The sequence below is a fragment of the Pteropus vampyrus genome, unplaced genomic scaffold, assembly GCF_000151845.1.
Source record: "Pteropus vampyrus isolate Shadow unplaced genomic scaffold, Pvam_2.0 Scaffold323, whole genome shotgun sequence".
NCBI classification, from domain to species: Eukaryota; Metazoa; Chordata; class Mammalia; order Chiroptera; family Pteropodidae; genus Pteropus; species Pteropus vampyrus.
In genome coordinates this window covers 925002-939369 of record NW_011889104.1, presented here as the reverse complement: position 1 = coordinate 939369, position 14368 = coordinate 925002, and the positions used below count along the sequence as shown (strand labels likewise).

The 14368-nt window shown below is 43.1% G+C and overlaps 1 protein-coding gene across 1 annotated transcript in view; it reads right to left on the bottom strand.

The window, feature by feature from the left end:
• Window positions 1–14368, bottom strand: part of TMEM87B (transmembrane protein 87B) — a 46436-nt gene that overhangs the window by 22672 nt on the left and 9396 nt on the right. The window contains exons 3-10 of the mRNA XM_023521913.1: window positions 10971–11063; window positions 8018–8151; window positions 7062–7115; window positions 5921–6011; window positions 4623–4684; window positions 4222–4405; window positions 3949–4048; window positions 1445–1538 (exon numbers count right to left, since the gene is read on the bottom strand). Of these exons, the coding sequence (XP_023377681.1) occupies window positions 1445–1538; window positions 3949–4048; window positions 4222–4405; window positions 4623–4684; window positions 5921–6011; window positions 7062–7115; window positions 8018–8151; window positions 10971–11063 (812 nt within the window). The remainder of the gene's footprint in view (window positions 1–1444; window positions 1539–3948; window positions 4049–4221; window positions 4406–4622; window positions 4685–5920; window positions 6012–7061; window positions 7116–8017; window positions 8152–10970; window positions 11064–14368) is intronic.

Here is a 14368-nt window from a genome sequence, read left to right as displayed (position 1 = left end):
AGCATCACTTTACAAAGGCCACATAAAAGATTCTACTTCCTAACAGAATTGTGTTTAAGCACATGGGAAAGATCCATTTGGGCAGCAATAGATGCTAATTTGTCAACAACCTGTTTGAAGACAAGGTGAAACTGAACTACATATGGAATGGCAAATAACAAGCACCATGTCCCCACCCCACAAGGGCCACCATGTCAGTTTCTCCTCTCCACACCAAACCTACAGCCATGACACTCATGGAATGGACCCTCATCTCTCCTACTCACACGAAGGACATGGAAAAAGGCAAATAAGGAAAAGCCACAGAGTGGAAGGGACAAACAGCATAGATTATCCACTTTACTCTAAGCGGGAGCTGACAGAGTAGCACATACTGACTGTACAATCTTAAGGAAATACAGAGTATGTACTGTATCTATATGTGGAATATTTATCTTCTGTTTTCTTTCTAGCAGATTAGTTTCCTTAGTTATATAAAAATGCAGACTTCTTCATTATTACGTAAATGTAAAAATAAGTACTCCGTTCAAGAGTCAAAGATGAAACAGCAGGTGTACCTCACCTGATGAAGCAGCAGGTCTACCTAACCGAATGCAGACACATTAAGACAACAACAGAAAGAAGAATGAGGCTTCTTGACACTACTGACTAGAGTCCTGCTTCAGGGTCAGAGTGAACATATGATGTGAACTCACAGCTCACACACACAAACCGCTCTGTGCAGTGAGTGACCTGAGTTATACATCTAGGTAAAAATCACACTATTCTCAGAATCAAGTGAAATACAATAAGCTGCTGATCACTCAGTCATCACTATGTCATCACTGAGTCATCACTCAGTAATCACTATGTGATTAAGACAAACCGTGAGCTAGAAACCTCAGGGTCTCCACAGACATGAACATTCCATCATGTCCCAAGAAGGGAGCACTGTCCCGGCTCCAGTCACCCTCAAATGCTACCTGCTCCCGGTCCTTGCAGGAGAGAGCTCTGCTGAGCCCCATGACCCTGTACCCAGAGTCAGAGGCGGCCTACGACCAACTGAGACTTGAAAGTGAGACATAATGTCTGCACATGTGAAGGGGGCACTGACACTGTCTCACGTGGCATGTGTGTAAGCTGAGACGCAAGGAAGAAAGGACCGTGTGTGGACTGCAAAAAGACAGAGACAAGCCTTCCTCGTGAGGGGTGACTGCAGACACTTTGAGGGGTCAACTCCCGGGTGACACCATTGCTGCCTTCAGTCAGGTAGGTCATTTCAGGAAGTGCTCTGGGGCTTGCCTTTTACTTCCAGGGAGTATTAAGAAGGAAAACCCCCTGTAGGAAAAGCAGCTCAAATTGCGCCCTTTTTTAAACGCTCCGTCTTCACAAACTCATCTCAGGAGACATGAGGTTGAGCCGCAGCAACGACAAAGGGGCGGTAGGGTGATCATGCGGTTTTTACCCTGACGACTCTCATCACGCCTTCAACTGCTGCAAAGGTCAAGTAGAGGAGCCCAAGTCCAATCACCCGATGCATAACTGTCCCCAAGCGAGGCCTGGATCGGGGAAGGAAATCAGGGCAGGAAAGAAAAGGCAGGTCAGTCACATGTCTGAATACAGTTGGGGCCTCACTTCCAACAGGACAGAAGTTGCCACCTAGTCAGATAGGTCTATCCCACCCACGGTGCTTTGTTCTAGGAAATGCCTGTCTCCTGGGGACAAGGCAGCAACTGGCTCAAAGCCGGACCTTCTGCTCTGGCACTGGGAGCAAGCGAGCACTCTGCCGCGGAAATGCAAGCGCAGGGGCCGCGCCGTCACCCGGCCCAGATCCGAAGAGCGGGATGAAGAGCAGGCTGACACTTCTGAGTGTCACCAGCAGAAATGATTTAACTTTTTCTCTGACATTAATTAAAACTGTCTGGGGTCCATTTCGTTGGAGTCGACCAACCAACTTACAACCTGGGCAGAGAAGGAGCAGACGTCAAGAGACAGAGCCCCATCACCTTCCTTCTCTCAAGACCCCAAATCAATGTGGATGGACTTCAGTTCCAGTCTTTGAATTAGAAAAAATTAAAGTACCATTTTGATTCTTTAAAAATACAAATAAATTAGGAAACCGCAAAGATGGTAATTTCTATGCTTAGTAATGTGACAGAACTGAAATTTACTGATACCTGCAAGTCAGAGTCTATTGCACATACATTTTAGCTCAAAAACACTCTTCTCAGAGTTAATTAGAAGAAAAAAATGGTTTTGAAGATACTTAGGGTCATCATTCTAAAACAATCTAAGTACCCACAGTTCATGTTTCGGACTAGTTATTTCATTTAGCTTATCTGAGTTCTGGCTCTGTCTAACAGCTAATGGCCCTCCCTATGACAGCTGACATGCGGGCTGCAGTGAAGGGATGCAATCGCCAAGGCCTGTGTCCCGTATGCTAGCTATTTCATCTGTCCCCTCACTGAAACACGCCACACATGCCAGCGCCCGGTGCTCCTAACTGCAGCCGAGAGGCACGTGAGACACGGCAGGGGCTCTAGGGCTGTGCCCTGTGCTGAGTCCCCAAAGCAGAGCACGAGAGGGACCCAATAAAAGTCCGACAGGAAGGAGGCCTGGCTGAATGTGAGCCCCAGCTCACATGTGCATCCAACACCCTTCACGGGATGGCGCTCTGGGCTAGGGATGGCACGGGGATCCATACACGGACACAAAGCCCCTACCGGGCTCAGTGGAGACAGCAAGAGCTCACGTACACACCCAGGGGTTTTGCAGGGGGAGGGTGGGTGCCATGTCTAGAACTCTGGCAGGGTTGCCTACCTGAATATGAAGGGGGAGCAGGGCCGAGATGGTGAGAGGTCTGGGAAAAGAGCCCCCAGTAAGAAAGGGTGGGCTATTTAAGGGAGAGCAATAGCATGACAGCCAGTAGGACGGAGCTCAGTGCTCAGAGGGGAGAAAGCAAGGGACGAAGTTGGCCATCAGAGAAGCCAGAGGAAAATGAGCAGAAAAATGAGATCTGAGTCATACTCCAGGAGGTTCCCCTTAGCCGCTGCTGCCTACACAACCCAAGGGAGCCCAGGCTGAGGGGAGGGCTCGGGTGTGCATGAGGATATCAGTGGTCTGCCGGAACAGAAGGAAAGCTGAAGGAGGCGGTGAGCATTGGGGAGGGCAGGGCCAAAGGCCAGAGGCCAGAGCGGGGTCAAAGGGCAACAGGAGCTGACATGTCAGAGACAGTGAACAGGAAGAGGTGGTGACAGCTGAAAAGTGGCCTGTGGTGATGGACAGGGTGTGGCTGTACAGAGAATGGCCTTGGTGTCCCAGCTGAGGGAGACAAAGGGCAGGATACCAGCTGTCGAAGGTGAGATGGGGTCACCCAAAGACTAGCCCCTGGGTCCTGGCCACACAGGGCATCTGACGGTGACATGCTGAGGGGCAGGTTAGCAAGTTAAGGGATGAGGGGAGGAGGCTGGGTGGTACCAGGGCTGCAGCAAGAGGCGGAGCAGGCGGCCAGGTTGAGGCCGAGCTTTTGGGCATCAGAGGGTTTTAGGGATGAAGGGAGAAGGGTGCTCTGAAGAGGACAAGTGACACACAGGATGAGGGGTGGGAGGAAACAGAGCTGAGGGACAGGGCTTAACCCAGGAATCTCGCTGACATGGCAGTGTCCTGTCCCTGATGGCATCCACACACAGTCGTAAGAGGCAACTGTGCTGCTAAGGAAATAAAAAATGGTTTGGACCTCGAGGATGGTTTAAAATTTTCTACATCCTTGAAACTGATCCTTCATTTGTGGGACTGAGAAGTGACTGGAACTACACTCAGGCACTTGCTGTGCGGACAGTGTGGGACAGCCAGTGCATGGACAGCCCTTGAGAGTGTGGCCTGCACATACTTCCCAGTGGGTTTGTACCCGGACACTGATGGGAGTCCTGCTCCACAGAGGCCATGAGACAGAGACACGGCAGGACTTACTTTACGATGCCGTAGCCCAGGCTCACGATGATCACCAGCAGGCGAGCCAGTGTCCTCTTGGTGGCAGAGATCAGCTCTGCCAGGATCAACAGTCCTTGGGCTGAGGGGAGAGGAACACGCGCACTGTGTGCACCTGCGTGGCTAGGCCGGAGCCGTTCCGCCAGCCTCCCTGGGACCCCCGCTCCGTCTGCCATGTGCCTGTTCCCATGGCTGTGCTCACAGACACTGGGGCCCCTTGGGTTACATCATGTTTTGGAGAAAGTCACAACTTACTCGACAGCCCAGTGCTGTTGATGTTCTGGTATTCGGTATAGAAAACTGCTTTTTCAAGCATTCCCAGGAAAATGACAGCTGCAATCCAGAACTGGATTCTTAATATATCTTTCCAGTAGCAGGCCAACCACACGAGCCAGAGCACGCCATACAGGGCGTACACGATGCACATGGCCAGGTAGAACTGCAGGGAAGAAGTTGCTGTCAGCTAGGCCTGGCAGTTGCCCAGAAACCGACATTTCCACCCCATGCTTTGCTCCTTGACTTTCTAGTCGGTCTGGAAGCTGAGAGGGCAGGGCAGAGCCATAGCTCATAGGGGTCACCACTACTGACTCTTGGGAGTTTAAAATTTTCCAAGTAGGATACAGAACCTGTTTTTAGGATATGAAAGACATACTCACAATCATGAGAGGCCAGTCGGAGGCAGAGAGGTATCCTTTCGGCCCCATCATAGAGAGAGAAACTGGTATGGGGAGAGGGGTAGAGAAAGGACAGTGAGCTCTGTCTTCAGCTTTCAGGGTGGGCGCAGTCCCCAGCAGGCCCCAAGAACGCAAGCTGATCTGTGCCCAGCAGTTGTCCGACCGTGCACCTAATCATGGCACTGCCATGAGCATGTGCTCTAACACCCAGGCCAGATCCAACCTCATGCAAAGCAGAGTCACGCTGGCTGTGGCCTGGCCCTGGTTGATCATCCGGGCTATTGTCTGAGACGTGGTAACAAACAGTGTCCAGTCCGGCACAGGACTCGTGGTGCTCAGCAGCGGCTCCAATGACTAAGTGTGGGGCACAGTGCTGGCAGCCTGAGTAGGGGAAGGCACTCCCAGAAGACAGAATGGCCTCCAGGTCCCTGGTCCCTCTCTGTGGCCTGGCCTGGCACACACGTCATCTCCAGGGCGAGGCCCGACCCCACGGCCCTCCAGAGCAGCCACCTCCACCAGCTCCCCACGGGATCCCCTCTGCAGCGATGCTTGTTCAGCCCATGCTCCCTTCCCCCACCAGATGGTGTGTCTCTCAGCGGCAGGGCCTGGCTACCCTCTGGGTCCCCAATGAATGAATCAGAGGAGTGCACACCCTTAGGACCCTCACATGCTGTCTGGCACTGACAGTACAGCAGATGCCCCTCTGGAAAACGGTAGCCAAAGCGATGCCAGGGCATGTGAGAGCACTGCACCCTGGCAAATGGCTTACTGTGAGCCCGCTCCTGCGTGGGCAGGGGAATTATAGCTAATGGGCTCATAGGAGCCACCCTGTGCGGGAGCTCAAGGCCATGGGAACCCCAGTGGCCAGGCATGCCACCTCTACTTCTAGGCTACAAAGTGCCGCTTAAAAAGCTTTTCAAAAAGCAACAATTTCTGATCCCTGATGACGACCATTTTAAAAAGAATATGATCTCTTCAGGCACAATGACGATGTCACCTGCCCAATTCTATGCATTGACTTTTTTTTTTAAATTTGAAAGTATGGAGAATTTTCTATCCTGCTATGAAGTTTAAAATTTAAAAATTTATCTTAATTTAAAATTTTCTATCCATTAAGAATAAAGTTTTATGTCCCCCAGATAAACAGATTATTCATTTTTGTATTTAATAGAAATTCATTTTTGAATCGTGTTTTAACAGAGAATATAGATTTGGGTCAATGACAAAAATATAGAACACAGGAAAGGCAGGCAATAAACATGCATGTAGTTTAACTATACCATTCAAACTCCAGTTTGCATCCGTATTTTCCGTTTTAATTGAAACAATAAAGATGTGAAACCCATCTCTTTGGGTTCTTGCAACAACATCCTGAAACAGGAAAAAAAAATCTTGTTATTTGAAAAACTTGCTATATAAGATATAGCTTAATGATTGTGCATCACATTTTAAAACAACTTTTAATAATTAAATTGGGTTACTTTTAAACAACACAATCAGATAACACAGGAAGGTGGGCAGTGGAGGGTTCCCATTTTTTTATCACCATTTTCCAGACCTAGAGATGGCGGAGGAGAGAAGCCTATTCCACCCTTCAACGTTTTCTACTTTCCCTATTTCTACAGATTCCCTCGTGTCACCGTTCTATGTTGTATTTAATATTACCTTTCAAGTACTTTTTCTCATATTACTCTTTCCATGTTTTATCCAAATATCATCAAGTATGCAGTTTTAAATTGAACTGTGGGAGGCAGAAGTTAGATGACACTGTGAGAAATGGCTCCTATTCATATGTGGCTAAATTATTCCAATTCCCTAAGGGTGTTATGTTACTAGCGGTCCCACTGCGGACTATGACTGCCACTTTCATGCTGATGCCCCTCGCATGCCCCATGTAACTGGTGACTGGACTAAACTTCTCGCATGCCTCCTTCCTGAATATCCCTGTCCTGCCCTTTTACTTCCTCTCGTTCCACAGGTGATGGTCTATGCAGCTCTTCTCAGCCACGGCAGAGGGAGGGCCTCTGCGCTATCAGGCTGCTTGCTAAGGTAGAAAGAAAGAAGAAACGAGCAGTCATGGTGTAAAAGTGGACAGGCTGCAGCCCCAGACGGCTCCTGTGGCCCTCAGCCTCCTGGTCTCTCCACTCTTGATAACTCCTCAAAATAAAGAAAGGCTGCACAGACGTTAACCTTAAATTAGAACTTTAAAGAGGGTCTTAAACAAAGACAGAAATGAGGATATGCAAAAGTCACAGACATATGTATGAAAACATACTGTTTTGAATAAGACTTCTTTTTTTCTTTCCCAGTTCTAATAACCCTACTTTATATCACTCTCCAAATATCTATCCATCAGCAGATTCTTTTCAGTCTTACTATAACTTGCATATATTTGCTTTGATGACAAATAAAATGATTTACCATTGATCCTTCCTGGTTTGAAACATTTCTGATATTTGTAATCAGTTCCTTATTCTGGAAAAGAGAATAAAAAAATTTCATTTTATATTGCTGCATTTCTGTGAGGATAACGATTAAGAAAAAATGTGTTATGAAAAAAGTAAAAATCTGCAAGCTGCACATCAGAGAAAAATTTCACTGTAGGCCACATGAGTGACTAAATCATGCTTCTGGAAAATTACCTCCTTAATCAAGGCAGTGGACACGGCCGGTGGGGAGGGCATCAAGAACTCAAAGGGGCTCCAGGTGCTGAAATGTTCTGCATTTGGCTTGGGTCTACACCAGCTCAGCTTTTGAAAATTCATCAGTATACTTCTGAGGTACACACTTTACTATATGTTTATTGCACTTCTCAGATATTTAACCCCTTTAAAATTTTTACTAAAGATATATTTTCATTTCAGAATTTACAAAAAAAAAAAAACGTGAAAATGACCATGGCCTTACTACCCAGGGTGACTGCTGGGAACATTCTAGAATCTGATTTAGATTCTAGAATGCACTGAGAGAAGCAAGTGTGTTAAATGCTGGTTAAGTTGAGTGCATGGATAGACTGCGGTCGCAGCAGCAGGCCTGGGGCTGACAGCATGATCCTTGGGGACCCTGTGGAGTGCTGCTGTGAAGGAAAGGTGGGGAGGTGTGCAGGCGGGTGGGGCCAGGGAATGAGGTGAACTGACAGCAGGTCACTGAGGTGGCCGAGGGTCCTCTTTCAGGGCGCTACTGCCAAGGCTACGGGGAAATTGACAATGGCGCCAATATCTAACTGATTACTTGTGACTGCCTCACAAAGGAACTAAGCATGAAAATGAACAAATTAAGCACCTTTATTGAAATTTTGGTTAAGATGGAATTTAAGTCAATATTTGTGTTCACTGGAAGTGAAATAAATTGTTTTACCCGGCGAGACAGATACTCACGTATAATGAGGGAAACACCTGCAAATCACTGTTGCAATCTAAGTTTTCATTTTTTGTTGTCCAGCATTCGATGTTCTCGAAATAATGACCACAAAAGTCTTCATCAACACTTTCAGGCTTCTGTGACAGCTCCTACCCGAGGTGAAATTCTATGTTATCATTTATTTCCACACTTCCTATCCAAGAAGATAAGTAAAATGTAATATCTAAATAATAACAAAAACTTATTCAGTTTGGAACATTTGAAAATATGCAGTAGAACAAAACACTGAAAAGAAAAAAGGTCTGAATATAATTTTAAGTAAAAGTGAGGTGAGCACAACATTTTATCTGCTCCGATGTGCTCAGACACAGCAGTACCTGATATAACCATGATCTCACAGCAAGACAGTGACTGAAGTGTTTTGAAATACAAAATACTTTGTCCGGGGCTACCTGCATCATACCCCAGGGGTAAAAGATCTCATAGAGGAAGAAAGCAGCATTTAATCAGAGGGAAAGACAAGCCATACACCTAGTAACACAAAGCAAAGGTACAGATCCAACTGGGGGCCGGGAACACTCATTTATACACCAGAACCCAGGTCTCCTCCAACGCCGACATGGGAGTAAAACCCAAGGGCAGCGCCTGGTCACCAAGAAAAGGGTAAGCTGGCTTCCACTGCCAAATATTGGACAATCTGAGCTAAGCAAATAAAAATAGTAACAGATTACAGGTCGTAACAACCCAAAAACCGATGAGTCCGTACTGATGGCTGGCTGGCAGACAGACAGACAGACAGACAGGTAAGACGGAGGCAGAGGGAGCTCACCCTCACAGCAGGATGCTAACAGATGTAGAAGAAAGTTGCCATGCAGCAATTGTAGAGAAATAACTGATCCCTCAGGCCAGAATCAGAGGATGTGAAAACAAGGAATGATGGGGAAATAGGACAGGTATCTACCTACAGGTACAAAAGTACTCTTCACAAGTCACCGCTGTTAACAAAGAGAACATCACTGTTGAGATGTTAAGATGGGGCATCATTGGTGAGAAACCTGGCAGAAACTTTCCTAACCAACCAAGCACGGCTAACATCACCCAAAATGGGACAAACCAGAATTTCTGGTATGCCTGCCAAAAATACAACCTGAATCCAATCCAACATCAAAAATACCCAGTTGAGGCACACTTTGTAAAAATAAATGACTTGTACATTTTAAATATATCAATGTCATATCACTTAAGACCAAAAAAGAAAAATAAACTGCAGAATAGCAATATGATCCTGGATTGGTGCCTAGATCAGAAGGAAACAAAACCACAACAACACACCTGCTGAAAAGGAGGTTTCTGGGACCCTGGAGGCATTTTAATAAGGTCCATCTACTAGATGAGAGCATCGTCGTCAGTGTTAGGGCTTTTGTATCTGATACTTGTGCTGTGTGACCTGAGTACCCCCATTCTCAGAGAATGTATGCAAAGGAGTTAGTGTGAAGGGGTAAAATATTTAGGGAGAAAGTCAAAAAGGCAACATTCAAGGAAAATGGCATCTTTTACCCCAAATGAAAAGATAATACAAATAAAAGTATGGAAGCCTACATGTTATTCAAAGTAGGAGCCGACAGATCACAGATAAGCTGGAAAGGGACCAATTCTAAGCAACCACGGCAGCATCAGGGAATGAGCGTCTGGATGAGGACATGGGAGCCCAGGGGTTCCTGGGGAGGAAGCCTAGGCTGCAGGGCAGGGCAGGCATATCTGTGGCCTGTCCCCCTCTCTCAGGCACACCCGCCTTCTCCTCTTCACCGCTTTCTGAGACCTGCTCACTCACTAAATCTACTGGGACTCATAAGCTCTAGGTACCTGTTACTAATTTTTAATAAGTGAAACTTTAACATTTCTTTCTTAAATTAAGTTGATTTTTGTTGGTATGTGACCCAGTCTCTTTATCCTACATGTCTGATTTAAACATTTACTAACATTTTTCGTAAGCCACAAGAAAACTAAAAGATTTGTATTCTTCTCAGAAAGCATGTACTGTGATGTAACTAAAACGTCTATTGCCTAAGGCCCAAAATAAATCTGTGGCATTTCTCAAACTACAATCTGTATTTCTAGCCAATTTGCCTGGTGAGTTAATAAACCTTTATATTCATAATTTTTCCATCATAGGTTTACATGCTTTAAAAATTTGTGTTAATGAGGTATCACCTCATACCTGTCAGAACAGCTGTTATTAAAGACAAGAGATAATAAATGCTGGTGAGGATGTGGAGAAAAGGGAGCCCTCGTGCACTGCTGGTGGGATGGCAAATTGGTGCAGCCACTGTGGGAAACAGCATGGAGGGTCCTGAAAAGTTAAAAACAGAACTACCTATGACCCAGCAATTCTACTTCTGGGTCTTTATCCAAAGAAAACCAAAACACTAATTTGAAAAGATGTATGCACCACTATGTTCACTGCAGCTCTATTTACAACAGCCAAGACATGTAGGGAACCTCAGTGTCCTTTGATGGATGACTGGGTAAAGAAAATGCAGTACATATATATCTATGGAATACTACTTAGGCATAAAAAAGATGAAACATTGCATTTGCGACAACATGGATGGATCCTGAGAGTATCATGCTAAGTGAAATATATCAGAAAAGGACAAAAACCGTATGATTTCACTCATATGTGGGATATAAAATAAAAAGTAACGAATGAACTAACAAAACAAACAAAAACAAACTCATAGACACCAACAACAGAATGGTGGTTACCAGAGGGGCAGGTGGATGGGAAGAGGGCAAACTGGGTAAAGGGGGTCAAACATGTGGTGACAGAAAGGGACCAGACTTTGGTTGGTGAACACACACTAGAATATACAGATATTGAATTAAACTGTTGTATTCCTGAAATTTATACAGTATTATTAACCAATGTTACTTCAATAAATATTTTTAAATATGTTTGCGTTTTACTTACCTCCAGCTTAGAAAATTCATTTTGGCAGGTGTAATGCTTCAAATACCAGCCTATGGTAAACCTCACAGGCCCAGGACAATGGAAGGACTGAACTGTTTAGAAAAAGAAAGTCTCATTTTACAATAATAATATAGATACACCATTATAAATTTAAAGTTTCAAGAATGTAATTTGAAATAGGCTACTTCAGTGAAACAATGAGTAAAATGTTACCTAATTTCTCCAAAATTCACTGCAGATCGAAACAGATAAATGCATGAAGTCAGACGATCAAAACTGACTCACAGCTGCTATACTACTACTCATTCACCTGCGAGTGGCCAGATGTGCTGACATTGCTTACTTCACTCTACAATATTCTCTTCACTGACTTATTCACTCAAAAAATACTGAGTAAGCACCCCTTGCTTGCCAGGATGGGACACAACAGTAATCGAGAACAATTCTTGATCGTGACAAGAGAGGTAAGGGGGATAAATCAAGAGGACATAACCCTAGTAAACATATATGCACCCAACATAGGAGCACCTATATACATAAAGCAATTATTGACTCACATAAAAGGAGGGATTAACAGTTATACACTCATACTATACACTCATAGTATGGGACTTTTACACCCCGTTGACACCAATGGACAGATCTTCCAGGCAAAGAATCAATAAGGAAACAACGGGCCTAAATGATACATTAGAACAGATGGACTTAATATATCTTTTCAGAGCATTTCACCCCAAAGCAGGAAAATATACATTCTTCTCAAGTGCACATGGAACATTTTTCAGGACAGACCACATATTAGGACACAAAACAAGTCTCGATAAATTTAAGAAGACTGAAATCATATGAACCATCTTCTCTGATTACAATGGTATGAAACTAGAAATCAACTACAAGAAAAAAACTAGAAAATACGCAAACACGTGGAGGCTAAATAACATGCTACTAAACAATGAATGGGTTATTAATGAGATCAAGGAAGAAATCAAAGGATACCTAGAGAGAAATGAAAATAAAAATACAACTATGAGACACAGTGAAAGCTGTTGTAAGAGGGAAATTCATAGCAATACAGGCCTACCTCAAGAAACGAGAAAAAACTCAAGTAAGCAATCTAACCTTACAATTAAAAGAACTAGAAAAAGACCAGCAAACAAAGCCCAAAGTGAATAAAAGGAAGGAAATAAAGATCAGAGTGGAAATAAATGAAATAGAGTCTAGAAAAACAATACAAAAGATTAATGAAACTGAGAGATGGTTCTTTGAAAGGATAAATAAAATTGACAGACCCTTAGCCAGACTCATCAAGGAAAAAAGAGAGAGGACTCAAATAAATAAAATCAGAAATGAAAGAGGAGAAATAACCATGGACTCCACAGAAATACAATGGATCATAAGAAAATACTACAAGGAATTATATGCCAACAAATTGGACAATCTGGAAGAAATGGACACACTCCTAGAAACATACAATCTCCCAAGACTGAGTCAAGAAAAAACAGAAAATCTGAACTGACTGATTACCACCAATGAAACAGAATCAGTAATCAAAAACCTCCAAAAAAACAAAAGTCCTAGACCAGATGGCTTCATAGGTGAATTTTACCAAACATTCAAAGAAGAATTATCACCTATTCTTTTCAAACTATTCCAAAAATTCAAAAGGAGTTAGGAAGGCTCCTTAACTCCTTTTATGAGGCCACCATTACTTTGATTCCAAAACCAGGCAAAGACATTACAAAAAAAGAAAACTATAGGCCGATATCTCTTATGAACATTGATGCAAAAATCCTCAACAAAATATTAGCAAACCGAATTCAGCAATACATTAAAAATATCATACACCATGGTCAAGTTGGATTTATTCTTGGGATGCAAAGTTGGTTCAATATCTGCAAATCAATTAATGTGATACACCACGTTAACAAATCAAAAGATTAAAAACCATATGATCATATCAATAGATGCAGAAAAAGCATCTGACAAAATCCTGCATCCATTTATGATAAAAATTCTTAGCAAAATGGGAATAGAGGGAAGATACCTCAACATAATAAAGGTCATATATGACAAACCTAAAAGCATAGGTTTCCTCAATGGGGGAAGGCTAAAAGCATTTTCCTCAAAATCAGGAATAAGACAAGGATGGCCACTCTCACCACTCCTCTTCAACATTGTATTGGAAGTCTTAGCCACAGCAATAAGACAAGTAAGAGAAATAAAAGGCATCCGAATTGGAAAGGAAGAAGCAAAATTCTTGTTATTTGCTGATAACATGACACTACATATAGAGAACCCTAAAGAGTCTACCAAAAAACTATTAGAATTGATCAGTGAATTCAGTAAAGTAGCAGGTTACAAAATAAATATTCAAAAGTCAGTGGCATTTTTATACACCAATGATGAACTTTCAGAAAGAGAAATTAAGAAAACCATCCCATTTACAATTGTGTCAAAAACTATAAAATACCTGGGAATCAAATTAACCAAGAAGGCAGAAGACCTGTTTTCAGAAAATTATAAGTCATTGAGAAAAGAAATTGAAGACGATACAAATAAATGGAAGCCTATACTCTATTAATGGGTAGGAAGAATCAGCATTGTTAAAATGGCCATACTACCCAAAGCAATCTATAGATTCAATGCAATCTCTATCAAAATATCAATGCATTCTTCAGATAGCTAGAACAAATAAACCTAAAATTTATATGGTGCCATAAAAAACCCCAAATAGCCATGGCAATCTTGAGAAAGAAGAACAAAGTTGGAGGTATCACACTACCTGACATCAAACTATACTACAAGGCTACAGTAATCAAAACAGCATGGTACTGGCATAAAAACAGATACATTGATCAATGGAACTGAATAGAAAGCCCAGAAATAAATCCACGCCTATACGCTCACTTAATTTATGACAAAGGAGGTAAGAATATACAATGGGGTAAAGACAGTGTTTTCAAAAAATGGTGTTGGGAAAATTGGACAGATACATGCAAAAAAAAGAAGCCGGACCATCTTCTTACACCATATACAAGAATAGATTCAAATGCATTAAAGACTTAAATATAAGACCCCAAACCATAAAACTTTTAGAAGAAAATATACGCAGTAAACTCTCTGATATTACTAACAGGAATTTCTTTTCAGATATATCTTTTTGGGCAAGGGAAACAAAAGAAAAAAATAAACAAATGGGACTACATTAAACTAAAAAGTTTTTGTACAGCAAAGGAACCCATCAACAAAACAAGACAACCAACTGTTTGAGAGAAGATACTCGCTAATGATACATCTGATAAGGGGTTAATATCCAAAATTTATAAAGAACTTATACAACTCAATAACAACAACAAAAAACAGACAATCCAATTAAAAAATGGGCAGAAGACCTGAA